Source organism: Antechinus flavipes, chromosome 3 (genome assembly GCF_016432865.1).
Source record: "Antechinus flavipes isolate AdamAnt ecotype Samford, QLD, Australia chromosome 3, AdamAnt_v2, whole genome shotgun sequence".
NCBI lineage: Eukaryota > Metazoa > Chordata > Mammalia > Dasyuromorphia > Dasyuridae > Antechinus > Antechinus flavipes.
Window position 1 is genome coordinate 300377558 of NC_067400.1, and position 27937 is coordinate 300405494.

Here is a 27937-nt window from a genome sequence, read left to right on the forward strand (position 1 = left end):
GAGCTGAACTTTGAAAGACATTAGGGACTTTAAGAGGCAAAGCATTTCAAGCACAGGGACCAGCCTGCACTAAGCATAAGGAGGAATAAAATGCCAAATGTCAAGAACAGGAGCCTGATCTAATATTTTGCAAATAAATTTACAATTAAGTATGTAGCTTTCAATATAATTAAAATGCTTTATAAAACATACTGGCTAAGGAACAAGACAAAAGACTAGCAATATGAATCATTCAAAATAGCGGTATTACTAAGGATTATTGTCCAGATATGCACACCACTCTCTTCTAATACCAAGAGAAGTCCTCGGAGCAAACAATAGCTGGGGAAATAGGCCACAAAGGTGAAAAATGCTAAACTATGTAATCATCAAGACTTGATGAGATTAAGCTAGCTACAGCCTTATAATACTAGATGGCAATACTACTTAAAGCTGGCTACCAGATATATTGTTACAAAAAAGTAGTATTAAACCAGTAAATATCCCCATGTTTAAAGGAAGATTTAAAAAAAAAAAAGCTAATGAAGAGGTACTTTGACACTAAGAGCTATTGATTTTTAAACATTTCCTAGGATGTTTCTTCAAAAAGAGTTACCATCATACATTATCACAAAAGTAAGAGTAACATTAAAATATTATCACTATCACATTACCTCAAATATCTCCTTGAACAATTCTAATGCTAGAATAGAACAGTTTTCTGATCCTTCCAAGGGCTGGTTTGACCAACGTAACAGAGCAACTGCTGGTTCTAAAGATTTAGGATGGTTTCCCAGTCTTGTGTTAACAGAAGTAGATGATTCAAAAACTGCCTGACTAAGAACATGGCGTAGTTGTGTCACTGAACAGAAAGCAAGAAGTAATTCTAAAACCTGTGTAATATAAACATAGAGATCTTATTCAATAGCAATGTGATTGGACATTAACATGTGAAATCAAATGGTGAAGTTAAAAGTTAGTCATATTTACTTCAATATACCAAAATTAACATGAAAACAGCTTTTTAAAATTAACTATAAAAAATTAAGTGTTCTTTTATTTGAAGTAGTTTAAAAGAATCACAAGTGACATTCTCAAAAGATCAAGCTTCAATATACCTTTGAAGAAGAATCAGGATCCTTCCCATGAAGAAGACCTAATACTTGATTAAGGCATGAACTGAAGTGCTCATATCTAAGTATAAACCAAGATAAATAATATCACTATTACAAAGTCATAAGAAAATTATGACATTTAGAAAAACTGCTCCCAAAATAAAAGAAAATGCTATTTATAATATGGATTTTAAGTTCAAATATCAAACTATCATCATGAACCTAAAAATCTATGGGCTGTATAATCTACTGAATAAAATAGCAGTGGAAGGAGAACTTAATTTAGAGTCAGCACCTGACTTAGAATGCTGGCTAACTTCTACTTCTACTTCTGTGACCTTGGGCAAATCACTTTAATCTTGTAGTTCTTGGTTTTTCCAACTATATAATAATAGGGTTTATGTTTACGGTCCCTTTGAGCCCTAAATCCTATAATCCTAGAAATCAACACTTATTATGTATTCATGAACAAGTCATTGACTTTTTAAACTTCATTTCCCCTATATTCAAATCATAACATTTAACTTCATGCTTACCATCACAAAGATGTTCTCCATAATAATTGTGATACTGAGGATGATTCTTTCATTGGTGTGATGACCAATAGGATTTTGGTATTCATAATAAAGTAGATTGCATACCATCTGCTAACTCATCAAGGGAGATGTGAATTGATAAATCAGAGGGTAATTGTGGAAAGAGGTATGATGCTAAAATGGAAGAAGAACAGCATGTGGAGGGCACTAGTAAGTGCTAGAAAAGTCAAAAAGTCCACTTTACTGCAGAGAATATTGGTTGGGCATATACTAAAGGGACAGTTTTGTCCAAACGTCCGAGGTATATTTTCTATTCTTAAAATAATTCCCTATGTTCTTATCAAAAAGTCTCTAGTATAGAGAATGGTTTAGGTCAGTGTTTTCAAACTCAAAAAGAAATAGAGAAGATCACAATATTGGCTTAGAAAAGCACAAATTAACATTATCTATGTAATATTGTATTTTTGTTAAACATTTCCCAATAACATTATAATCTGGTTCCTCCCCTTCAGTAGTTTGACACCTCTGGTTAAGACAATTCTAGAGGAACTTATCAAATTATATCAACTAAGTGTATAATGAAACATATAGCAGAGAAACAAAGGAAATAAGAGGTAGAAGAAAAGCATAGAAAGATTATAAGTGCTGCCTACTTACGCCAGTAATGAATTTTAATTAAAATAAATAATTTTAACAGAACTTTAAATAATGTTATTCACTATTATAAAATGCCATTCTGATTTGATATTCAAAACCAATTTTTTGTTCTTGAATTACTTTTTAAATACAGTTGAATCCAGACAGCCACATTTCAGAAGATAAAAAACAGGTGCAATCATTTAAGAGGTGCCAAATTTAAAACAAAATATCCTTATAAATGCATATTGACTTAGAAAACCACATACTAACAAAATCTATGTTTTAATGTATTTTTTTATCTTTATGTATTTATCTTTAATGTATTTTATTTACCTTTACATATTAATCTGGTTCGGCATCACTCAAAAATTCTGTAAACCATATTTGACAATTCTGACTTAATACATGAATCATATATTGCCTTTTTATTTCAAGCCAAATATGTAATATAAGTGGAAAGAAGAATAAGAAAACATTCTTATTAAATCTTCAGTAATTCATTAGAATTAATTTCACCGAGTCTGATAAAGATAAGTTATGTTTTTAACAATACTGTGAATTATTCTCAATATACCTCTGTAGAGATAAAAGCTTTACGTTTATCAAGATAACATTAGATGTACCTGGTGAGACAATCCGCAATTTTAGGGTTCTTGAGAAGATCCATAAGTAGGTCAACTGAATACTTTCTGGTTAATGTACCATCACCATTTACAAGAATATTAAATATTAACTGAAAAGTTTGATGAATGTTTTGAGAATGGAATAGCTTAAAAACAAAGAAATAAAATACAAGATGTAATGCAGACAAAACTGAAGCAGATAATCTTGTTCAATTATTAATTCAGATATTAGTGTTATTTATGTAAAAAAAAATGAAAGCTTTAATGATGTTATGTTTATAATTTTTTTAAAACTCATTCAATATTTACCTTTTCTCCAACCTCTTCATTTAATGTAAGACTTGATAATACTGAGAGTGCAAACACAACCACAGTTAAACTACTGTGAGCCAAAAAGCTTATGAGAGTACGATACAAGGCCTTCACATTACTCTGGAGAAGAAAAATATTTTACAAATTAACTTTAATCTAAAATTATATTTCACTTCTACTGAGTGCTCAATAAATATTTATCCAATGAACAAAGTACAGAAGTTACTCATGTATTTACCCAAGAAACATGCTCCTGTGAGCTTAAATGCAGCATACCTTTATTTTGAAAAATGAGAAGCTTTTTTTCCCCTAGTTTATAGAATCAGATCTGGAATAACTCTTAGAGACAATTCTTCATGAGGAATGCTCACTTAGAAACTCTCCATAGACAAGATATTTTGTTAATAAAAATAAACAACTCTGCAAAACATGAAACTCAGCCCTAAAGACAGCAAAAAAAAGTCTGCCACAGTTTTCTTTTTAGTATAGCCATATGGGTAAAATGCTATTAAATAAGTTTTAATTCTTCTCCTATATAGCCACATTCAAACAGTTATCATTTTGAAGACATTAAAGGTATATATAGTCACATGAAAAAAATTCTAAATCACTACTGATTAGAGAAATTTAATTTACTCTGAGGTACCACTATCAGATCAGCTAATATGACAAAAAAGGAAAATTTAAAAAGTTGAAGATATGGGAAAATTGGAACAATAATGCATTGTTTGGTGGAGCTGTGAATTGATCCAATCGTTCTAAATAGCAATTTGGAACTGTGCACATCCTTTGATCCAGCAATGTCACTACTAGGCCTTTATTCCAAAGAGATCATAAAAAAGAAAAAAGGGCTCACTTGTACAAAAAATATTTATAGCACCATTTGTAGCAATAAATTGAAAAATTAGAGGTTGCCTATCAATTGGGGGCTGAAAGAATTATGATATACGAATGTAATGGATACTGTTGTGCTATAAGAAATGATGAGTGGGCTAATTTCAGAAAAAATTGTAAAGATTTACATGAACTGAAGCTGAGTCCAGTGAGCAGAACCAGTAGAATATTGTACAAAGTAATAGTAACATTGTGCAAAAACATCAACTACGATAAGACTTAGTTCTTCTCAGCAATACAATGATACAGTAAAATTTCTAAAGACTAAATGGAAATAGTTTTACCCATACAGAGAAAGAACCATGGATCTGAATTCACATTGAAGAATAGTATTTTTACTTTTTTTTCCCCGTGGTTTTCTCTTTTGTTCTGATTCTTCTTTCACAACATGACTTATGTGGAAATATGTTTAATTTTACTGTACATGTAATCTATCTCAGATTGCTCTCTTGAGGAGAGGGAAAAAAACTGAAACTCAAAATCTTATAAAAATGAATGTTGAAATCCACTTATAATTGGAAAAAATAAAAATATTAACGGGGGGAAGAAAAGCTTAAAATTTAAAAAAAGGTTAACATTTCTTGGATAAGAAGTATTGAAAGACTTAAAAATTTTGTACTCTTGTGATCAGTGCCCTTTGGCAAACAGTTACCAACCATCATTATTTATGCCTTCTTCATCTAATAAGTATTCCATGAAATGTTTTAATTTTCTCTTTCTAACCTACCTCCTACTATACCATTCCTTTTTTTTTTTATTCTTATTATCCTTCTCTCTCAACCTCTAGCAAACAGTTCTACCTTCCTTGATGACTTCAAAAGTTGACTAACTTTTTCTATAGACCCATTTTTCTCTTGTCAACTTGCTTAACAATTTCAGCTCCCATACTGATGATCCACCTAAAAAGCCTGATCTCTGCAAACATCACTTCCTTTACAGATGAGGCAACTAAAGTTGGAAGAGTTTACATAACTCATTCAGGCCATAAATCTGATAAGTATCTGAGGTGGTGTTTTTAATTATAACTCTAGTCACTATGAAGTTAAATCTCCAATATATACACTGATGTCACTCCAATCTCCAACCTTCTTAATACGATTTTAAAATCATCCTTTTAATTCATGACTTACATCTTCCCCTCAGCAATCCATAGGGATAAATATGTCCTAGCTCAGAGCTATGCTAATAGCTCTACAATATTTTTCTTTTTTTAATTGAAGCTTTTTATTTTCAAAATATATGCAAGGATAATTTTTCAACATTGACGCTTCAAAACCTTGAATTCCAATTTCCCACCTCTTCCTCCTACTCCCTCCCCCAATGGCAAGTAATACAATATATGTAAAACGTGGTAAAAATACATGGAAATCGAAAATGGGCATACATATTTATACAATTATCTTGCTGTACAAAAGAAAAAGCTGATCAAAAAAGAAGAAAAATGAGAAAGAAAATAAAATTCAAGCAAACAACAAAGAGTGAGAATGTTATGTTGTGATCTATACTCAGTTCTCATAGTCCTTTCTCTCATCATCACAAGACTATTAGAATGGGTCTAAATCATCTCATTTTTGAGAAGAGCCACATCCATCAGAATTGATCATCATATAATCTTACTGTTGCTGTGTATAATGATCTTCTGGTTCTGCTCATTTCACTTAGCATCAGTTCATATAAGTCTCTCCAAGTTTCTCTAAAATCATTCTGCTGATTGTTTCTTTCTTTTCTTTTAAAAAATAATTATAACTTTTTATTGACAGAATCCATGCCTGGGTAATTTTTTACAAAATTATCCCTTGCACTCGCTTCTATTCTGACTTTTCCCCTCTTTCCCTCTACCCCTTCCCCCAGATGGCAAGCAGTCCTATACATGTTAAATATGTTAAAGTATATCCTAGATACAATATTTGTGTGCAGAACCGAATAGTTCTCTCGTTGCACAGGAAGAATTGGATTCAGAAGGTAAACATAACCCGGGAAGAAAAACCAAAATGCAAACAGTTTACATTCATTTCCCAGTGTTCTTTCTTTGGGTGTAGCTGCTTCAGTCCATCACTGATCAATTGAAACTGAGTAAGATCTTCTCTTTGTCAAAGAAATTCACTTCCATCAGAATACATCCTCATACGATATTGTTGTTGAAGTATATAATGATCTCTTAGTTCTGCTCATTTCACTCAGCATGAGTTCATGTAAGTCTCTATATTCATCCTGCTGGTCATTTCTTACAGAACAATAATATTCCATGACATTCATATACTACAATTTACCCAACCATTTTCCAATTCTTGGGCATCTATTCATTTTCCAGTTTCTAACCACTACAAACAGGGCTGCCACAAACATTTTGGCACATACAGGTCCCTTTCCCTTCTTTAGTATCTCTTCAGGGTATAAGCCCAGTAGTCTGCTGATCATTTCTTACCAAACAATAATATTCCATAACATTCTAATACCATAACTTATTCAGCCATTCTCCAAATGAAGGGCATCCTCAGTTTCCAGTTTTTTGTTACTGGAAAAGGCTGACACAAACATTTTTGCACATGTGGGTCCCTTTCCCTTCTTTAAGATTTCTTTGGGATATAAGCCCAGTAGAAACACTGCTGGGTCAAAGGGTATGCACAGTTTGATAGCCCTTTGAGCATAGTTCTAAACTGCTCTCCAGAATGGCTGGATTTGTTCACAGTTCCACCAATAATGTATCATCGTGCCAGTTTTTTTTCATAAACAGAAATCCAATTTCTTCTCCCATCCCCACTCAATTTAAGGGAAATTTTTTTCTTATAACAAATATGTAAACCAAAACAAATCCCAGTATAGGCTGTACTTAAAAAAAGATAGGTCTCATTCTTCATACTGAATCCATCCTCTATCTGTCTGGAGGCTTAATCACTGGTTCCCTTAATCATTGACCATGACCATCATGATGGTGGTCACCATCATGATCCACAGATGGTCATGGTGCTGAACAAAGTTCTCTTTGAATGTCATTTGTCTTTACAATTATATAAATTGTTATTCTGGTTCTGCATATTTCATTCATTAGTTACAAAAGACTTCAAAATTGTTTCTATATTATTGACATAATAATGTAAAATCTACATATCACTCTAAATTAATTCATAAGTGTTTATTCTATGTCTCTTTGAAGTCATCTACAGTGATGTATGGGATAAACTGTGTGAAGACCTCTCATAGGAATGTGGGAACTATGCTCTAATTGTGACTTGAAACTGCAATTAACAAGTTGTACTATAGCTAAAAAACTACAGGTGTTTGCTTGAATTAGATAAACATTTCCCCTCCTGTTTCTCTCTTAATTAGCATTTAAGTATTTCTTTTAAAGGCAATGATGACTTTGGAAATTCAGATAAGAGAATATCTGCTTGTATAGCAGTTCTCTAGGGAAATTTAAATTCTAGGATAGATTTCCCTTTTTAGAGTGTTCAACAGGTTAGAGGCTTCTGATCTATTCAATGTTGTATTTTGCAATTTGTGCTTTGCATTTCTTTACTGAGGACACACTGTTAGGAGTTACCCTTTCTCATGAGATTGTAGTAAATCCCTTTTTGCTTTTTTTTACCTCGAGATTCTCTGATAGTTTTTGTGGTCACTACTGTCCCACACAATTGGCTTCTTAAACTTTTTCCACTTGCAACTCCTTTCTACCCAGGAAATTTTAATGTGACCCTAAGTATTTAGATATATAAAATAGGTATATAAATCAAACATTTATTGATAAATCATAATTTTGTGGCCTCCTCTCATTCAGTGATGAGATTCAATATGGAGTCAGAAACCACAATTTAAGAAGCTGGGATATATAGCACAATAGTATTTTATCCCATTCATATATCCCACTTTACTTAGACTTTTCCTGATGAGTATTCCTTTAGTTTCCACTTTGGGGCCACCACAAAAAGGATTGCTTTTTGTAAACATAAAGCTTTTCTCTTTGCCTCTCTGGGTATGATTCCAAATTATTTTCAATAATGGTCATAGCTATTCACAAGTCCACCAATTATTAATCAATGAGCCTGTGTCCTATGGCCCCTCCAACATCTGTGGTTTTCTTTTTGTCATTTTTTCCAATCTAATATATGTGAGGTAGAGACTTGAAATATTTTAATTTGCATTATTTGAATATTAGGAATTTGGAGCATTTGGTTACAGATAATCTGAGTTTCTTCCTTTGAAAAACTGTCTATATTCTTAAAGAATTAATGCATTTTATATATTAGAAATGAGACTTTTATCAGAGAAATTTGCACAAACATTTTTTCCAAGTTAAATATTTCCCTTTTAATCTTTACTTTATCAGACTTATGAAAAACTTTTAGCAATAAATAGCAATAATCAATGCTGGTATCGGACATCTGTTTTTATTTAAAAAAAAAAAAAACTAAGCTACTCGACCCTTTTAGTAATGGCAAAGAACTGGAAATTAAGTGGATTTTCATCAGTTGGAGAATCACTGAGTAAATTATGATATTGTGAATATTATGGAATATTACTGTTCTATAAGAAATGACCAGCAGGAAAGAACTGGAGATACTTACATGAACTGTTGCTAAGTGAAGTGAGTAGAACCAAGAAAACATTGTACACAGTAACAAGATTATATACGACGATCAATTCTATGGCTATTTTCAACAGCGAGGTGATTTGGACCAGGTCCAATGGTCTTGTGATGGAAAAAGCCATTTACCCAGAGAGGACTATGAGGACTGTGTGTAGATAACAACATAATATTTTCACATTTTTTTGTTTTTATTTGCTTTCATTTTGTTTTCTTTTTGAACTAATTTTTCTTATGCAGCATGATAATTGTGGAAACATGTACAGAAGAACTGCACGTTTAACATGGAAGGAAGGGAGAAAAAAAATCGAAATACAGGGTTTTTGCAAGGGTGAATGTTGAAAGCGCCTGTGTTTTGAAAATTAAAAAAAAAAAAAAAAAAAAACTAAGCTTTTTTTTTTTTCCCCCTGAGGCAATTGAGGTTAAGTGACTTGCCCAGGATCACAAATCTAAGATGTGTTAAGTGTCTGAGACCAGATTTGAATTCAGGTTCTCCTGACTTCAGGGCTGGTACTCTAAGCACTGCACCACCTAGCTGCCCCGTTTTTTATGTATGTTGTATATCTAGTCTGTTTCACTAATTATCCTGTAGTTTAAAGAAGTATCAAATTCCTTTTTCTTCATTCACTTGGTCATCATCCTCTCTTATCATCCACCATATAGAATAATACAATCACCTCCTAATTGATTTTTTAGATGATATTTCTTGAAGCTGCCAAAATAACTTCACCAAGGCACAGATCTATGTCACTCTCCTACTTGATATCCCTGAGTAGTTCCTTATTGCTTTTCAGATTAAAAAAAATTAATATTTTAGGTCCTTCAAATCTGGATCCAACTTTAATTTCCCATTACTATCCTTTTCAAGTTCTATCATCCGGCCAAATTGTTCTTTGAACCTCCAATTCTATTCTCCTCTTCCATTGCTTTTCAGAGGTCTAACATGCCCTCCAACTACATGTTTGCTTTTAACAATCTTTATATTCTTTTAAAGACTCTACTCAGATACCACTAACTCTGCATAGCCTTCCTTGATCCCTTACAATTACCCTGTTCCTAAGAGATGAAAGCACTCTCTCATTTCTCAAATACTTGTGGGCAAGAGCTCTCTTTGATGGCTCCTTTATTCTCCATGTTCTATCAAACTCATTTATGTATGCTTATCATCCATACATCATAATATAAGTTCCTTGAAAAAAGGATCATTCAGTATTTATCTTTGTATTCCAAGTACTTGCAAAAATATGGGATATCATCTGAAATGTTTATTTCTCCCATCTGTAGCTATCAAAAAACTAACCTAACCTTAAAAGCATCAGCTCAGATGCCAGCTCTCCCTTACTTTCTTTTTTAATAATTTTGGTCAGAAATGATCCTTCTTTCATTTGGCACTCAAGGTAAAACTATTCATATAGCAATTCTAACATTTGCTTTGTGTAGCAAATACCTATACAAATACTCAATTGCATTTACTAAACTGTAAACCCTTGAAACCATGGACAGTGTACTTTACAATTTTGTGGCTGTGTCATTTTCTAAGCCCTGTAGTTTTGGGTTTTTTGAGGGGAAGAAGTGTTTTTGATAAATTTCCTTCTGAAATTTAGGGTGCTATAATCCAATTACTAAAAAGATTACTTGCATCAATTTTATCATTTCCCAGCTTAAAAAATTGTTATTTATATATAAAACAAATGCCTAGTTACCCTGATGAAACTGATTATCTAATGACGCATTACTGACTTCCTTTTCTTTTCTTCCTATCTTTCCATTGACTATGGATTTACTTTTGTGTTCACACAAATATTGCTAGGAATGAGGAAGGGAAACTAGCTAATTTTGTTTCAAGCAGATCTAGTTAAATCTAACAAAAGCTTAGGGGAACTAAGTTCTTAAGTGAGAGCTAGAATAATGTCAATTTCATGACAAAGTGAAAAGACCTGAGTTTTATCTCCAGTTTTATCACTTAGTATTTGTGTGAAGTAACTTTATTAAACTCTATGGCCACATTACTCCCTATCACAAATTAGGATTCCAATTAAGTCTACTTACTTCACAGACAGGACACTCATCTCTAATCACCAAGCTTTTGTAAAAGCTGTCCCTGATGTATTTGCTTCTTATAATTCCTAGATTCAGCTCAAGTGCTACTTACTTGAAAAGATAGGACTTCTTAAGTCCTATCTTGATACACCATCCCCAATGCCAGTGTCCTCCCTCAAGAAATATTTTTTATTTACTTCTTCTCCATTCTATCCTCCATACACACAACAGCATGCATTCTTAAGGAAAGAACATATTTTAGTTTTGTCTTTTTTATCTCTAGCTCTTAGCACAAAGCTAATAATAAATGCTTGATGAATTATGAAGCAGACAAAGGAAATCTGGATTTCAGTCCTGGCTCTGCCTTCAACCTGAAACATGTCACAAACTCTCTGGACCTCAAATTTTTCATTCTTATAAGGACAGGCCTAAATAACTTCTAATATCTTTTCAATGAAAGATTCCATGATTTTAAGTAAATATTAATAAGTCAGTTCTTTAAGAGTCATAAAATAATGGGCTGACTCAGATTAAAAGGAACCCAATATAATTTTAAACCTTTAACAAAATAATCCAGCATTTCTCATATATAAACCGGTTTTCCCTGCAATTCCAACATCATATCATGCTGAAAATAGTCAGGATTTTGCACTTGTATTAGAGCCTTTCAAAGTATAACTTAAGTATGAGAACATTTTAGATTGTTTAATTTAATTTTCAATCCTTTTATAAGCAACAGATGGCATATGGACACACAAATCTTAACATTAAAGAACAAATTACTAAGATTTCCTTGAAGCAAAGAACCCACACAAAATCTGGAAGATTAAAAAAAAAATTTAAAAAGAATTCTTACCAAAGACTTTATATGAGTTTGAACAGATAAGTTGTGCCGACAAAGATTTGCCAAGAGTCCTAGACAAGACATCGTTAATTCATCTTCAGGAGACTGACTATGTTTTGTTTCAAGAGAACAAACAAACAAAAAGACTGCATTATATTAAGTTCCAATCTACTTAACATGATACATGTTAAATCACATTTTAAACATCTGATTTCTAAAAACTAGAGAGCAATTAATGTGAACATTTTCTTTTTTTACTCTAAAAAGTCAACAGGTGTTTTGAAACCAATTTTTTTTATTCTGCCTCAACATAAAAAAATCTATAAGGCTATGAACTGTACATCATCTTGTACAGTGAAAACCGATGATTTTATCTGAGGAAATGGCATTAAAAAAGAGACATAACCATCTGCTTTGCTGCTGTACCAGCATGAGGCCTTTCCAACTGACTTGAATGTTAAATCTTCCCCCATTAGAATGTGAACTTCTTGAGAGCAGGGACTGTCTTACTTTTCGATTTGTAACCCCAGAATTTAGCACATAGTAAGTGCTTAATAAATTCTTTTTTCATCCATTCATTTGTTGTTAGAATCCATATAGAAATTTTTACTATGACTTTATATCTTTCTATATAACCTTTTTGTAAAAATGCTAATTAAACTATAAGACTTCTCAAATTCAACTTATTTATAACATAAAGAGATATTTTATAATACTAAGATTTTTATCCTGGAAGAAAGGAAAAAGTAACTTTCAAATTTTCCTCCCATAAAAATAGACATACTTTTTACTTCAATGCTCAAAGAAGAGAATACTTGCTCCACCAAAGCAAATCATAATCCTTAGTCTGTAAAGATGCTGGAACAATAACAATGCCAAAAATCACTATCTGATGGTATTACCAACTTTCTGGTGATAAACATCTTCCAATTTCAGCAGGACAACAGATGCGTAATCCATTTCCAAGTCTGTAACCAACTACTTATATCTAAGTAAGGCCTTCTAGAGTTTATTAGTATACCCTTCAAGAATTCAGGATCATAACCTATACCACAATGTGGCCCTAGAGAAAAGTGATTTGACTAAAAATTACTTAAGATTTTGTGTCAAAAAATGTAGATGGCCTACAGGTTAATCTTCAGGAATAAGGATGAATAAAAGTATATTAGTTTACCCATACATACACATATATTACTTACATATGACCTATCAGGAATGTAATTAATTCATCAAAATTGGCACCAGAATGGAAAACTTTGACATTGTAGGTCAGCTTCTGCAGGAGTTGAAGGCACTGCAGTAATAAAATGGTTATTAACATAAACATAAAAATATAGTTACTGTTCATAGAAATATGCTACATTGAGAGAGGGTGACTAAGGTTAAGATAAAAAATTTTCAACCCTTGGTTCAAATCCTGCCTCTGAAACATCCTACTTATGTGACCCTAGGCAAGTTTATTACTCTTTTGGTACTCTAGGTATCATTCAAATCTAGTATCTAGCATCAAATTCAAATAAAAATAGGACCAATAAACAAAATGTAAAGTTTCCTGCAGGCTACATATCAACTTAGAAAACTCACATATTTACATTATCTATATTTTATTATATACTTATCTGATCAAATGCTTCCCATTTACAATGTAATCTAGTTCAGGCTGAATTTGTAAGACTAAATTGAGAAGAGAGGACTCTGAAAAGATGGCACAGTAAGTCGGAAAACTCTTTGTTCTCCAAATTTTCTCCAAAAAAGGCAGAACATTGCCTCAGAGAAGATGCAGAGCAGTGGAAATAAGCAAAAGTCAGGATAAAACAGCCATTCTCCTAAAAACAACCTAAAAAGACCACAGAAAAGACCTAACCCAGAGGTTTCACTTGAATGAAGTACAAATATCTCCAGGCCAACTCTACTGAATCAACAAACAGTAAGGACTGGGGGCAGCTGGGTTGGGTAGGTGGCCTCAGCCTTAGAAACTTTCATTCCAGTGATAACATAAGGGTGTGACAGGGTAGAAAAGACTGAAGGACCTGCCTTGTCCAGGGATGCCAAGCACCACCATGCCCATCAGACACAACCGAGGCTGGTCAGAGAGGCAGGACTCTGCTGGTTGTGAGCACCTGCAGGACAGCAGAGTCTCTGGTATTAGTTCAAGGTCAAAAAAGGACAGCTAGTTTATAGCCACCAGAGGGACCAGCTTGAACTGCAGGGGAGCTGGGAGTGAGAGGAGTCCTACCTGTGGCTTAGGAGAGAAGAGGAAAGGCCATGGTTTAGCTTCAGAACATTAAAAAGGACCCAAATCCTGGGGCCTAATTCCCCAGATCTCAAGATTAGAACTTGATCATACCAACAACTACTAAAGATAAAACAAAACAAAAAATAAAAATGAGTAAGTAAAGAAAAAAGAACCCAATCATAGTTACTATGGGGATAGAGAAGTTCAAAGTTATGACAGTAGAGTCCAAAAAGTCATTCCTTTATCAATGAAAAACATCAAAAGGTAGTTAGCCTAAAAAGTTTTCTCAGAAGAACTTAAAGATTTTAAAAATAAAATAAGAGATCAAGGAAAATAAATAGAAAAAATAAGCAACCTGAGAAAATCAAGAAAAATATGAAAAGAAAGTCTACCAACTTGAAACAAATCAAAAACTTAAAGAATACTTCCTTGACAACTAGACTTGAGCAAAGGAAAACTGATAACATTCTAAAACATGAAAAAATAACAAAACAAAATCAAAAGAATGAAAAAAATAGAAGAGAATGTAAAACATCTTATCAGAAAAGAAATTGATCTAGAGAACAAATCAAAGAAAAATATAAGGATAATCAGACTACTTGAAAATTATGACAAAAAAAAAAAAGAATCTTGATAAAATATTGCAGGAAATTATCAAGGAAAATTGCCTTGAAATTCTATACCAAGAAAGCAAAACAAAAACAAGAAAAACCCACTGATCACCCCCTAAGAGAGGTTCCAGAAGGAAAACTTATAGGAATATCATAGTCTGTTATGAGTTCAAATGTTGGAGTTCTTGTTCTTCTCAAGGCAAAGCCGGTTTAGAGGCTTGGAGCCCTTCGGATGTCTCCAAATCCAAAGGTTCTGTCCTTCAGCCTCTGCCTCTGCTTTCTTCTGCCTCCAACCAAGACAGAGATAGAAGGTCTCTCTTATCTCCTTCTGGGAAGCCCAGCCACCAACTTGCCGCAGAGAGAGGGCTTCTGGCGTAGCTCCACTGAAATCCGTCAAAGTGTTCTCTGCACCAGAGTCGTTCCTCTCGAGTCCAGCGCGATCAGCCAGCCAAGAGGAAAAAATGTATTCTGCCATAGATCCCTCATCGCTGGCCTTTTATCTGCCTCTTCTGAGAGAATGGGATTATGGGTTTTCTCCCATAGTGCTCTCTGGCCCAAAGAGCTTTAAGGTGTGGACTCCCTTGAAGTTAGAAAGTGTACTTTGTGAAGCTAGCATACTTGTGGATTCCAATGAGTAAAGGTGTGAACACAAGCCTTGTATTGATTAGTTCTACTTAGTACCTTGTTTCAGGTTCTGCCCAAAACATCTTCTTGTAAGATTAGATCAACTCTAATTAGTTAGCAGTTAGTAAGGATTCCAACAATAGTCAAGTTTCAAAACTCTCAAGGTAAGGAGAAATATCAGAATCAACAAGAAAAAAATATTTTTAAATAATATAGAGCTATGATAAGGGATAACACAAGACTTAGCAACTACTATGTTGAAGGACCATAAATCTTGGCACACTGTATTTTATAGAGCAAAAAAACTTGAGTTACAAACAAGGGTAACTTATTCAGCAAAGTTAAGCACAGTTCTAAATTTAAAAAAAAAAGGATATTTAGGGGCAGCTAGATGGCACAGTGGACAGAGCACCAGCCTTGGATTCAGCTGAGTTTAAAATCTGGGCTCAGATACTTAATAGTTATGTGATCTTGGGCAAGGGCAAGTCACTTAACCCTAATTGTCTCACCAAAAAAAAAAAAAAAAAGAAAAGAAAAAAATGGACATTTAACAAACTTTTAAAACTTTTAGGTATTTGTCAAATCATTTACTTCTTACATATGAAAATATAATCAGTTCTTTTATTGACTGTCATTATTATTTGGATAACTTGAAAGAATTCAGCATGAGCTAAGCTCAATATGATGGGGTGATAAAAAAATAAAACTGTAAAGGAAGAGATAAAAAGAGGCAATTATATCACACAAAGTTTTTAAAAAAGAAAAAACTGATATAAAACAAGTTGGCAGGGGAAGGTAAGGTAGTGCTGAAACCTGATTCTCATCAGCAATGTGTTAAAGAGGGAACAACATACATATTCAGAAGGGTCTTCTAAATTCAGAAAGAAGTAAGTGGGCAAAGCCTTAGGATGGAGGAAAAAAACAAGGGATCAATTCTTGGATGAACAGACAGAATAAGGAATAGGAAGAGTAAAGTACCATGTAGAAGTAAAGTAAAAGAGTAGAAAGGGATAGGAATAGTCAAAAGGAAAAAGAAAAAGAGGAAAATATATAAGCAATTATAGCTTAGAAAGTGAATGGGATGAATTTATTCATAAAATGAAAACTGAAACCAGATTAAAAATTTGAATTTAACAGTATGTTGCTTTTAGGAAATGCTATAAAATTAGAGAAATACACAAACATAAAATAAAGGTCAGGAGTAGAATTTATTATATGTAAAAACAAAACAAAACAAAAAAAAAACAGCAAGAATAGTAATCATGATCTCAGACAAAGTTAAAGCTAAAATAAATTTAATCAGAAGAGAAAAAGAGGAAAACTACACTGTCAGCTATATTATTCCTTATTTTTTGACTACTTAAAATAACTAGCCATATAAAATAGCTGAAGTTTAATCTGGCAGAATAGATACAGAAACTGTATGAATATAAACATAAAACACTTTTCACAAAACAAATATTTAGATCTAAATAATTGAAGTAATATTTATTGTGCATGCACAGCTAAAATGAATATAATTTTTAAAATAAGAATTTTACCTAATTACTCATGTAATGCCATTCTAATTAAATTACTAAAATATTATCTTACTAAATTAGAAAAAATAATAATAAAATTCATTTAGAAGAACAAAAGATTCAGAATTTCAAAGAAACCAGGGAAAAAATATGTCAAGGAAGCAGATTTAGTAGTATCAGCCCTTAAACCATATTATTGTAAAATGAAAACATTAAAGTACAGAAAGGATAATTTTGATTATTTAAATGAAAATTATTCAGTATAAATAAGACTCATGCATCCAAGAATAGAAGGAAAGCAGAACATTAGGAAGACAGAATGGGATTGGGTTAGAATATTGCTGTGGTGTAAGAAATGATGATCACCTCACTGATTTAGTAAAAACATCGAAAGACTTAAAACTTATCAAAGAAGATGTTACCCACCTTCAGAGAAAGAAATGACAAATGGAAATAAGTATATATTTTGTACTTAAGTTTAAAATAAATTTAAAAACTAAAAACTAAAAAAAAGAATAAAAAAAAAAAAGACTAAATTACAGGTAAATATGGCAGACTATATCTACAATGCCAGCTGAGACTGAAGGGAAGAGATCTCATAAACTCAGAAGGTGAGCTATATTTGGATTCTATGATCAGGTATCTACACTAAATTTAGGATTGATATATAAACCCCTGGAAGCAGTTTGCAAAAATGAGGGGCACATCTGCTCAGGCTGGAACAAGTAAAAGATGCCATTTTAATCTTAATAGTCTTAATATGAATATGAATAGCCCATGAACTTCCAGTCTGGGGAAGATGGGGAGACATTTTTTTTTTTAAAGCCAATAAAAAAAATTAGAAAGAAAAAAAAGAACTAAATTGTGGAATGCCAACCTACATTGATAGTAGTGGTTTCCTTATTCAGGAATTTCCTGAAATAACACTTCAAATTCCTATCTCTATTAAGGAAGGAGAGGTTTTGGGGTTTTGTAATTTGTAACAAAACATTCTGAATAAATATTGAGAGTGAAAATGACCCCATCTAATTGCCCATCTCCTAATTCACCGTTCCAATTTATAATTTGTACCCTACTCCAAGTAGGACATCTCGTCTCTCTCCCTCTTGATTTCATCACTATTCCTCTCAGAGAAATGTTTATATCTTCTAATTTGCCAAATAATATTCTTTGAAACAGAGCTATATAGTGGAAAGATTAATGGACCTAGAATCAGAAATGATATGCATGGATCTTGACTTTATCAGTTATTAGCTATGTCAATAAATAAGCTATATCCCCTATGAGCCTCAATTTACCTGTAAAAACATGACTCACACTTGCAATCTTACCTCACATTATTATGTGACTTGAAATTAATTTGTTCATTATTTTTGTTTAGCATTATTCTAAATTATATGGAGATAAATAACTATCTACTGAAAGCTTTTATATGACAATATGTTCAACCAAATTTTAAATTTCTCAAAGGAAAGGATTATGTCTAATCAGCAAATTCTTCAGTGCTGATAATTACAGGTAATTTATCATTTGAATTCAAGTCTAATCACTTGATAAGGAGAAGAAAATAAAGTAGTTAAAAATAATGTCTTTTTTGTACCTGCAATGATACTGAGTCACTATGGACAGTACTGTTCCGATACACCACTCCTCCCAGGATACTATTCAGATTATAAGTGTTCTGGAGCCACTCTCTGGTATCACTGTCTAGAGCTGTAATGTAAAATAAAATGGCTCAGTAAGTATGTTTAAAATATCAAACTTGTGATCTTTATTACTGCAAGATTTACCTAATGATATTTCAAAAGTCTATAATTTCATTGGTGTGGGCGTTTCTTCCAATAGTTCAGATCATCATTTCTCTAAACCTTACAATGAAAATATTTATCCCAATTATATTTCAAAAGCTAACACTGGCAAAGACAGGCAACATTTAGATTATAAGAAGCAGATTATTCAGTCAGATAAAAATATGGGTCATTCAGTAAACTTTCCATTTTCTAGACTAGTTTGCTTTGCTAGGATAACAAGACAAAGTGAGAGCTGTTAGAATCAGAGCTCAGCAAATCCCTGAACATCTCCAAGCCTGTTGCCTTATATATAAAATAGGAAAGGTTGGAAGAAATGGCTATAAAGTCCTTTTCAGTTCTATACTTATAATACCTGAGAAATCTAAGGAAAACTCAAGTAATGCTGCTTGATTGCTATCTGTGCATATTATTGGCAACTTTTTTCAGCTAGTTCTAATACTATTAAAACAGTACCACCACCACCACCACTGGTATTTACACAGTACTTTAAGGTTTACAAAGAACCTTACAAATATTTTCATCTGATCCTCACATCAACCTGAGAGTTAGGTTTTCTTAACTGAGACCAACAGAGGTGAAGTGACTTGCCCAGGGTCACAAGCTAGAAAGGGTCTTGATTTGTGCCCAGGTCTTTCTAGCTGTCTCTAAGTAAAGCATGAAAGTGTACCAATGACAATGAGTGGCCTCTTATATATTCTTTCTTTAAATGTTACTTTAATATATTTTATCAAATATTAATTAGAAGTAATCATCTCTAAATTGGAATTTGTACCTTAAGATCACAAACTATGATTTTAAGACATTTTCATATTTTTTCAACATATTTCTAAGTCTGATATCTACATAACAGTATTATTATCTGTATATGTTCATCTGGTTTCTGGTAATTTGATTCTGAAATAGAATCATATTCTTCAAATGAAATACTACACCAGAAGTATCTAAATCTTTTACTTTATCCTCCCTTCTAGAACAAGAAAGTGAAATGGATAACCTTACCTAGTTGAGATAACAGATTGATGATGTTTAAAGTTAATGAAGTATTTAAATTTGGGTCTTCAAGGAGCTCTACAAGGCAGCTCAGGCATTCACTAGGTAATACCTGGTTTGGTGTAAACCATCGAGTAAGTTTCTGACCAGAAATGACCTGGAAAACAATTAATTAAAAAGCAATGAACTGTGAATAAATGTTCAAAGGATATGAACAAATAGTTCTCAAAAGAACTGCAAACGCTTAACACAAAAGATTGTTCCATATCATTAAAAATAGATATGCAAATTAAACAACTCATGTTTTGTCTCATACATACCAAATTGAGAAAGATAAAAATGTCAACTGTTGATAAGTCAATATTAGAAGGATTATAGAAAGACAGGAAGAGCAAAATACTGAGCTACAATCTACGATCCTAGAAACAATCTGGAATTATCCTAAGAAAGTGATTTAAATGTACATACTCTTCAACTCAGAGATCCTGTTACTAAGCAAATAATCCAAAGAAGTCAAATAAAAATAGGTACTACATAGGCTGAAATATTTATAGCAGCATTTTTTGTGATAGCAAAAGACTAAAAACAAAGGTCCCTATAGTGTGAAAGATAGCCAAACAAACTGTAGTATACAAACACAAAGAAATATTATTGTGCCATTATAAAATATAAAATGTGAATACACAGAAGTATGGGAAGATATGCCAAGTGATACATAGCCAGAAAAGAAAAAAAAAAAAAAAAAACATATGAGAGGACTATTACAATCTAAGTGGAAAAAATCCAATAAAACCAAAACCACAAAAGTGACTGCTGTGGGATTATAATGAACCAGAGCTTGGCTCCAAAAAATCAGTTAAACATACCTTCTTTGCAAAAGTCTTTACTAAAAATGTGGAATAATGCATATGATGTCAGACTGGGTTAATACTAATTAAAACAACAGTTTTCTCAATGGTCAGCCTAGATTTAACTTTAAAATTATATTTTACTTAGATTAATACAAAAATAAGTTTGAATTACCTGAATATATATCAAATTAGAGGCAAGCAGATGGCACAGTAGATAAAACACTGGGTCTGGAGTCAGGAAGAACCAAGTTTAAATCCACCATCAAATATTGACTAGCTGTGTGATGCTGAGCAAGTCACTTAATCATTTGCCTCAATTTAGTCATCTGTAAAATGGGGATAAGGAAAGCACTCATCGCCCAGGGTTGTAATGAGAATCAGATAAGATAATACTAAAGCACTTAACACAAAGCCTGGCACATAGTAAGTACTATATAAATACTAGGTGCTATTATATGGTATTTGTTGTTGTTGTTTAGTCATTTCAGTCATGCCCAGCTCTTTGTGGCTCTATTTGAAGTTTTGTTCATAAAGATACTAGAGTAGTTTGCCATTTCCTTCTCCAACTCATTTGACAGATGAGGAAACAGGGGTAAACAGGGTTAAGTGACTTACCAGGGTCATATAACTAATGTCTGAAGCTATTTTTAAACTCAGGGAGATGGGTTTTCCTTTCTCATCCACCAACTTGCCCAATAAAAACTTAAATATAATATTTAGATCTATATTTTACCAAGTCTTAGAATCATAAACTGAATGAAAATCTGATTATCCCAAGCTCATTTCATGGATGAAGAAACTGACACTTATTTATATCTCATTTTAAAGGGGGTCACGTGGCTGAGTTCAAACTGTATTTTCAAAACTTACAAGCTTTCTAACTCAAGACAAAACATATTAGTCTCTTTCAGTCTCATTTCCTCACCTACAAATACCTACCTCAAAGGACTGGTGAGAAGTTCAAGTAAACTAATATAAGTGAAGGGATTTTCAGACTGTAAAGAACCATACAAATGCCAGTTATTTTCCATCTGGGATATCCCCTTCATCACCTAATACACATAATATAGCCTTAGTCAATATTTGTTGAGCAAAGAAATCAAAAGTTAAGTCTAGTCCTTCCAGAATTGTTCAATCTGGAAGGAAAAGATAAGAACAAAGATATAAAAACAATAATAAGCATGGTAAAAAAAAAAGTATAAAATCCAATGAATAAAGTGATTCTTCAGGAGTTTAAAGTAACTGTGCACTAGAAAAGCTAATAATGCATTCTAAGTCAATGCAAGTTCGGCAATAATAGTAACAACAACTACTACTACTACCTAACTACAACATTCAATAGTAAATAGTCTATAAATATTTGAAAAACATTCATTTAAAAAAGAGATTCAAGTTTAAAAGGTGGTAATATGACTGTGCCAAACAATAGGAAAAGGCTAAAAATAAAAGACTGAGCAGTAGCTCTCTAGCCAGAAAGACCAGGAAGCAAGACACAAACTTTCAATACTCCTCTAGATAACTTTCCAAGTCTCTAAGTTGCAAAAGAACGTTCCTAACAGGTTTAGTCTTTAACATTAGCCAAACAATTGGAGCTATCCAAAATAAGTAATGGACAACCTTAAGAAGTTTTCCGTTGGTGTAAATCTTGAAATAAACAATTAGTGCTACCTAGACTTAACTAGGCTACCTTGAATAGTACTAAGTTTCGCACCTTGGAGAGCTCTACCATTTGTCTATTTCACAGAAGTATGTTTTACAAGTTTCATTTTTAAAAGTATATCACCTGGTAAATATAGAAGCTAAAAGAGAAATTAAAAAAAAAAAAAAAAACAATCTCCACTCTCAAGAACTTTATGTTCTTGTAAAGCAGTCTGGTCTCATGGATATTGTGCTGGATGGGAAATCAGAAAGAAATAGGATTTCTTCCTAAGAATTAGAATTAGAAAGGGAATTCAAATTTCCTCATTTTTAAGGTTATATGATACTGAACAAGTTATAGTTTCTCTGCAATTTTTTCTCCTTCTGAAGTGAAACGGAGGCACTTGTCTTTCATGTACAATGCATTGCAAACCATAAAACATTATATTATTGTTACTGTGAGCCTAGGAATAAAACATGGGGAGGTATGTATGTATACTTGATTACCGGAGGAATGATTAGAGTCCTAACAACAAAGGGGAGCAGAGCCTCCAAGGTCCCTCCCACTGAGATTTGACAAATCTAGTTTTATTTTGGTGATTTTCACAAAATTCGTTCACCTCATTGGGTCTCAGTTTCTACACTATAAAACACGGAAGCGGGGGAGGAGGGGCTAAGGGAGGGATGTTGACTAGACTAAGGATCCTCTACCTAGAGTCCATGAACTTGACATTTGTTTGTTTTATTTTAATAAAAAGTTACTATGACATAACAATATGGTATTTAAAAAAGCACTTTAAAAATAATTTATTATTCATTTTTTAATACTTTTTTTCTATTTTGAGTTCTGAAGTCTCCCCCTCCTCCCCACTTCCCACACCCATGGAGAAAAAGCAAAACAAAACATAAATCATAAATGGGAAATCATGCAAAACGAGTGAAAACAAAACAAAACAAAACATTTTCCTGAGAAGGCTTTCCTGACAATGACCCTACGAGGCAAGTGGTGCAAGTTCTTACCTTCTCCATTTTACAAATAGGGAAACTGAGGGCTCCACCGAGAGGGATTGGGGATGACAAAGAGAGTGCTTTTGGTCCCCATTCCCCGCCCCCGACCCTACGATGATCGGGGATGCCTGGGAATCGGCCGGGGAGTGAGAGGTTTGGGGAGTCGGGGATGCCCCCGGGCATCTCACCTCCAAATGCCGCAGGAGTTGGTTAGTGTTCGCCTCAGACTTGACTGCCTTGTACTGGCTGATGGCCAGCAGCAAAGACTTCAGGTGAGCCGTGACGTCCATCGAGGTCGAGCCTGGACCTCTGAGAAGACCGGGGAAGAGGTAGGAGGTCAGGAGCCGCGAAGCCGAGACGTAACGCGGATTGCGGAGGCTTGGATAGTCGTTCCCCCAGCGCTCGGGCCGCGCTTTTTTTTTGGATTTGCTTAGCACCGCCCTTCTACTCTTCGAGAACCTTCCGGTTCCGGTCTGGAGTCCGGAAATTCTCTTGAGCAGGAGGAGAAGGGGTGGAGTTGCCCTCTAATGAGGGAACACCCCTCCCAACACCTCCGCCCTATTCTCCACTATCCTTTTGGCAGGGCTAGGACCTCACGACGTTCCCCCTCGGCACGTGAGAACTCTCGCGAGAACGGGGGCGGTGCGAGTAAAAGCTGGATTTTGGAATAGTAGATGCTGTTATGTCTAAAGGTCTGCCGGCTTCGGCCTCAGTAGGAGTCGCCACTCCCACCCTTATGTCTGTGTACCGCGATTTCTCACTCGCTCTGTCGGGGTGTGGTGCCGGAACTTATTGCAGTGTAATTTGGAAGCGGTGACAGACCCAACTAGAACCCCGAAGGCACCTCTGTCACTATCCAGATAGCGTTTCCCTTCCTCCTCCCATTATTCCCTAAAACCCGGGCGTACCGCCTCCCAAAGTGTACCGGCCCCGAGTTCCTCTCCTTAGGCTCAGTGGTAAATCAAAACTCGATGCTTAAGGCAAAAGTGATCACTTGCTTCCACCATTCTTCTGAGTTTTTTCTCTTTCCCCCTCCCTCCATCAGTCAAGCATTTATTAAACATCTACTACAAGACTGGAACTGTACCAAATGCTGAGAATACAAAGCCAGACAAACACTCACAATCTTTGCTTTCGAAGTCAACGGGGAGAGGGGAAAGGAGAGAGGACGGAGAGGAGGACATAGAATAATTTTTTTGCTTTAATGCCAGAAAAGACAAGGTTATCATAAAAGTTTCATTAGCTATTTAATAAAAGGTGGATGTGACACACAAAACCACCCGAGGCACGCTTTTAAATGGAAAACATTTCAATATGTACAAACAAAATACAGGATAAATTGTAGATAATCTCTAATGCCCTAGAGGTCATCAGATCTAAGGGATTACTTGAGGTACCTTTTCACTATTTTATCCCGGTATGAATTGAGGCCCAGAGGTTGTGACTTGCCCAGAGGAAGAAGATACTAAGTTATTGACAATTTAGGGTTTGTTTTAAGCACCTGGCCTATATTATTTGATTGAGTCCTCCCAACAACTCTTAAGAAGTCGGTGCTATTGTTATTTCCATTTTAATCGAAAGAAACGAAAGGTTAAATGATTTGCCCAGTTTTTAAGGGTCTTGAAACTCGGGCTTCCTATCTCCGATCTACTGTTTCCTCCAGTCATCAAAAAGTGCCGATGTATTTAACTCCTTGGGGAGGAGACCTTGACAATTTGACAAGAATTCCAAAAATATTTGTTCTGAATCTACTCCTATGTTTACATTCTATAAGGGGAAAACAATCCAAGGAGTAGAAAGCTGGAAATGAAGGGACACCCTTAACAATTGGAAAAAGTTCCCCGACCTAAAGGTAAAGAACTGCACGTGTGGGGCAAGTAAGCTTGTACTCTGGGTAGCTTAAGTCAGTAAATTGCAGAGAAATTGCTGACTTGTATTGATGAAAGGAGTTTCTTTATCTGAGAGAACCACTGTACCAATCTTTAGGCTCGGATATTATACACACATGGGTACATTAAATTCAATTAAATAAACATTAAGCGCCTATATACTCGGCACTGTAGTTACAAAGTAAGATAATATTTTAACTTCCCTTTTTCCACAAGGGCAGAGTAATATAGAGCAAATTCTTTGGGACGCCTAGAAGATTCTGGATGAGTGAAACGAGCAGAACCAGGAGATCATTATATACTTCAATAACGATACTGTTTGAGGATGTATTCTGATGGAAGTGGATCTCTTCGATAAAGAGAGCCTTAATTGATCAAAGATGGACAGAAGCAGCTAAACCCAAAGAAAGAACACTGGGAAATGGATATAAACTGCTTGCATTTATGTTTTTCCTCCTGGGTTATTTATACCTTCTGAATTCAATTCTCCCTGTGCAACAAGAAAACTGATCGGTTCTGCACACATATATTGTATCTAGGATATACTGTAACCTATTCAACATGTAAAGGACTGCTTGCCATCTGGGGGAGGGGATGGAGGGAGGGAGGAGAAAAATCGGAACAGAAGTAAATGCAAGGGATAATGCTGTAAAAAATTACCCTGGCATGGGTTCTATCAATAAAAAGTTATTAAAAAAAAAAAAAGAAGATTCTGGATGGAAGTGACATACAGGGTGACTTGATTTCTTGGAGGTTCAGTCCTTTCCTTGCACCTAGAGATGAACTATTCTACACATATTGTCCTCTCCAATTAGACTGGGAGTTCCTTGAGAGCAGGTTTTCTTTTTCTTTTTTGAATTCTCAAATGCTTGGTATACAGCTTAGTACCTAGAAAGTACTTAATGCATATTTCCCAGTGATTCATTACGTAAATTTCAAATAATATTTTATAATGCTATCCAAAAAAAAATCTTGTATAATATGCTGCCTAATAACAATGTATCATAGAATTTATTCAAGAAATGATTAATTTAGGATTTCATAAAGTTTTATCAAGAAAAATGTAAAAATGGATGTGATACAGAGAACATACTTGCATGTAAATGGAAAGCATTTCAATGTCACACTACAACAGGATTTGTTGTCCTAAAAACTTAACAGAAAACTGTCTGGATCTATTATTTTGACATTGTTTGTAGTTGGTGAAGTCATAGAGTGCCAGACATGGAGTCAGAAAGATTCATGTTCCTGAATTTAATTTTGGCCTCAGTTTGTGATCTAAGGCAAGTCACTTAACCTTGTTTGTCTCAGTTTCCTCATCTGTAAAATGAGCCTGAGACAGAAATGGCAAACCACTCTATATTCTTTGTCAAACTCCAAAAGGAGTCACAAAAAATCAGACCCAACTGGAAAAATACCATTTGAAAAGACTATTCCATGTGGTAGTTTCAAATGCTGTCTTTTTACCCAATATAAATCTGGAGGATTTGGGACATTGACAAATGTAAGAGAAGGTAATCTCTACAAATTATAAAAAAAATAGATTTCATAAAAGTAGACCTAAAACCAGTGCGGACATAAATCCTCCCAAAATTTTTTCAACAATTCGATTTATAATAAAGACGAATGTGAATGGTATGATAATTTAATTGTAAAGGAATTAATCCAGTGTTTAACCTGTACTAAATTCACTAAAAGTAAATATGGGAAGTATGCCAGTGTTACCAAAATGGCAAAATTCTCCTATCCTGAAATTTGTATTCAATACAAATGTTGTCTATTGATATCTGAAGAAAGGATGAAGATTTCATAACTTTTAGAGAGACCAACATAGAGCTGTTAATTTTAAGGGAATTCAGACTTATCTTAATATAACAACTTTCTACTCATGTTAGTGACATGAACCTCTGGGTCTCAAACTCATATATTAAAATAATTCTAGCTGCTATATATAATCTGTATATTTGAGTCAAGGAAAGAAAGAAGAAAAAATTAAACTCTTATTATGGTCCAAGCATTGCGTTAAACTCTGGAAATATGTTGGTTTTTTTTTTTTTTGTTGTTGTTGTTGTTGTTGTTGTTGTTGTTGTTGTTTTGTTTTGTTTTGTTTTTTAAAACAAAAAGTTCCCCTTAAGGAGCTTACATTTTAACAAAGACAATATATATAGGGTAGTGGAGACAAGAAATGATGGGAATGATATAATGATAGATAAGCATGTGTGGTAGGCTGGATGTGATGTGAAGGGTTACCCAGAGGTTATAGTGGGCTAAGATTATCTTTGTTTTGGAAAGAAGGAAGAGGAGGAGAAGGAGGAGGAGAAGGAGGAAGAAAGAGGAGGAGGAGGACAAAAGAGGAAAAAGAGGAGGAGGCACAGGAGGAGGAAGAGGAAAATGCTTTCAGGTTCTACAGATGGACATATTGCATCAATATATATCATTACATAAATGACAACTCTAAAGTCTTTCTAAGTTGTTTGTCTACATTGTTTTTATCCTTATATCAATTGTTTTGCTTACTTCATCCTGCATCAGTTCACCCTTCTCAGGACTCTCTGAAATCATCTCTTTGACCACTTCTTACAGTTATAATAACCCATTATATTCACATAGCACAATTTGCAGGCAAAAACAAGTCCTGAGATTCCCTTTTACTTTTCTTCCCCTTTCACCTATCCCAGGATAAGGAAGTTGCTTTTATTTGTGACTATTCCCTCTCCATATTCTTGGTTACTGAGAGCAACCACTGACCATCAATTTATTAATTGCCAGCCTATTTAATACAATGATTTTTAATTACCGAGAAAAAAATTAAAAATCCCCTCTCCAATGTTAGCCTTCCTTTCAACTCCACTCTCTCATGACCTGCCTCATCCCCTCAGCCCTCATGACCCTCACTACTCAGCCTATTTCTACTGGTTTCTTTGTTGAATCTGATATTTTTCTAGACTAGGGCTTCTTAAATTTCAACTCGAAAGTGGAAAAAAATTTAAGAAGCCCTAGTCTAGAAAAATATCAGATTCAACCAGATAAAATTTTACATGATCCTAGGTATATATGTATATAACATAGATATACAAATCAAACTGATAATAAATCATGATTTCATGATTCCCACATTCAATTACAAGACTCCATAGGGGGGCATGACACACAAGTTAAGAAACTGGGTTCTAAACCAAACTATGTGGGCTCAAC

General features: G+C 34.0%; 1 protein-coding gene across 1 annotated transcript in view; it reads right to left on the reverse strand.

The window, feature by feature from the left end:
* The window catches only part of CIP2A (cellular inhibitor of PP2A), a 46275-nt gene extending 22987 nt beyond the window's left edge, over positions 1–23288 (reverse strand). Inside the window, exons 1-9 of the mRNA XM_051985253.1 lie at positions 23042–23288; positions 19366–19513; positions 18156–18268; positions 12764–12858; positions 11577–11673; positions 3202–3324; positions 2893–3038; positions 1098–1173; positions 654–872 (exon numbers count right to left, since the gene is read on the reverse strand). Coding sequence (XP_051841213.1) covers positions 654–872; positions 1098–1173; positions 2893–3038; positions 3202–3324; positions 11577–11673; positions 12764–12858; positions 18156–18268; positions 19366–19513; positions 23042–23143 — 1119 coding nt within the window. The 5' untranslated portion in view covers positions 23144–23288. The remainder of the gene's footprint in view (positions 1–653; positions 873–1097; positions 1174–2892; positions 3039–3201; positions 3325–11576; positions 11674–12763; positions 12859–18155; positions 18269–19365; positions 19514–23041) is intronic.
* Between the last annotated feature and the right edge of the window lie 4649 nt (positions 23289–27937).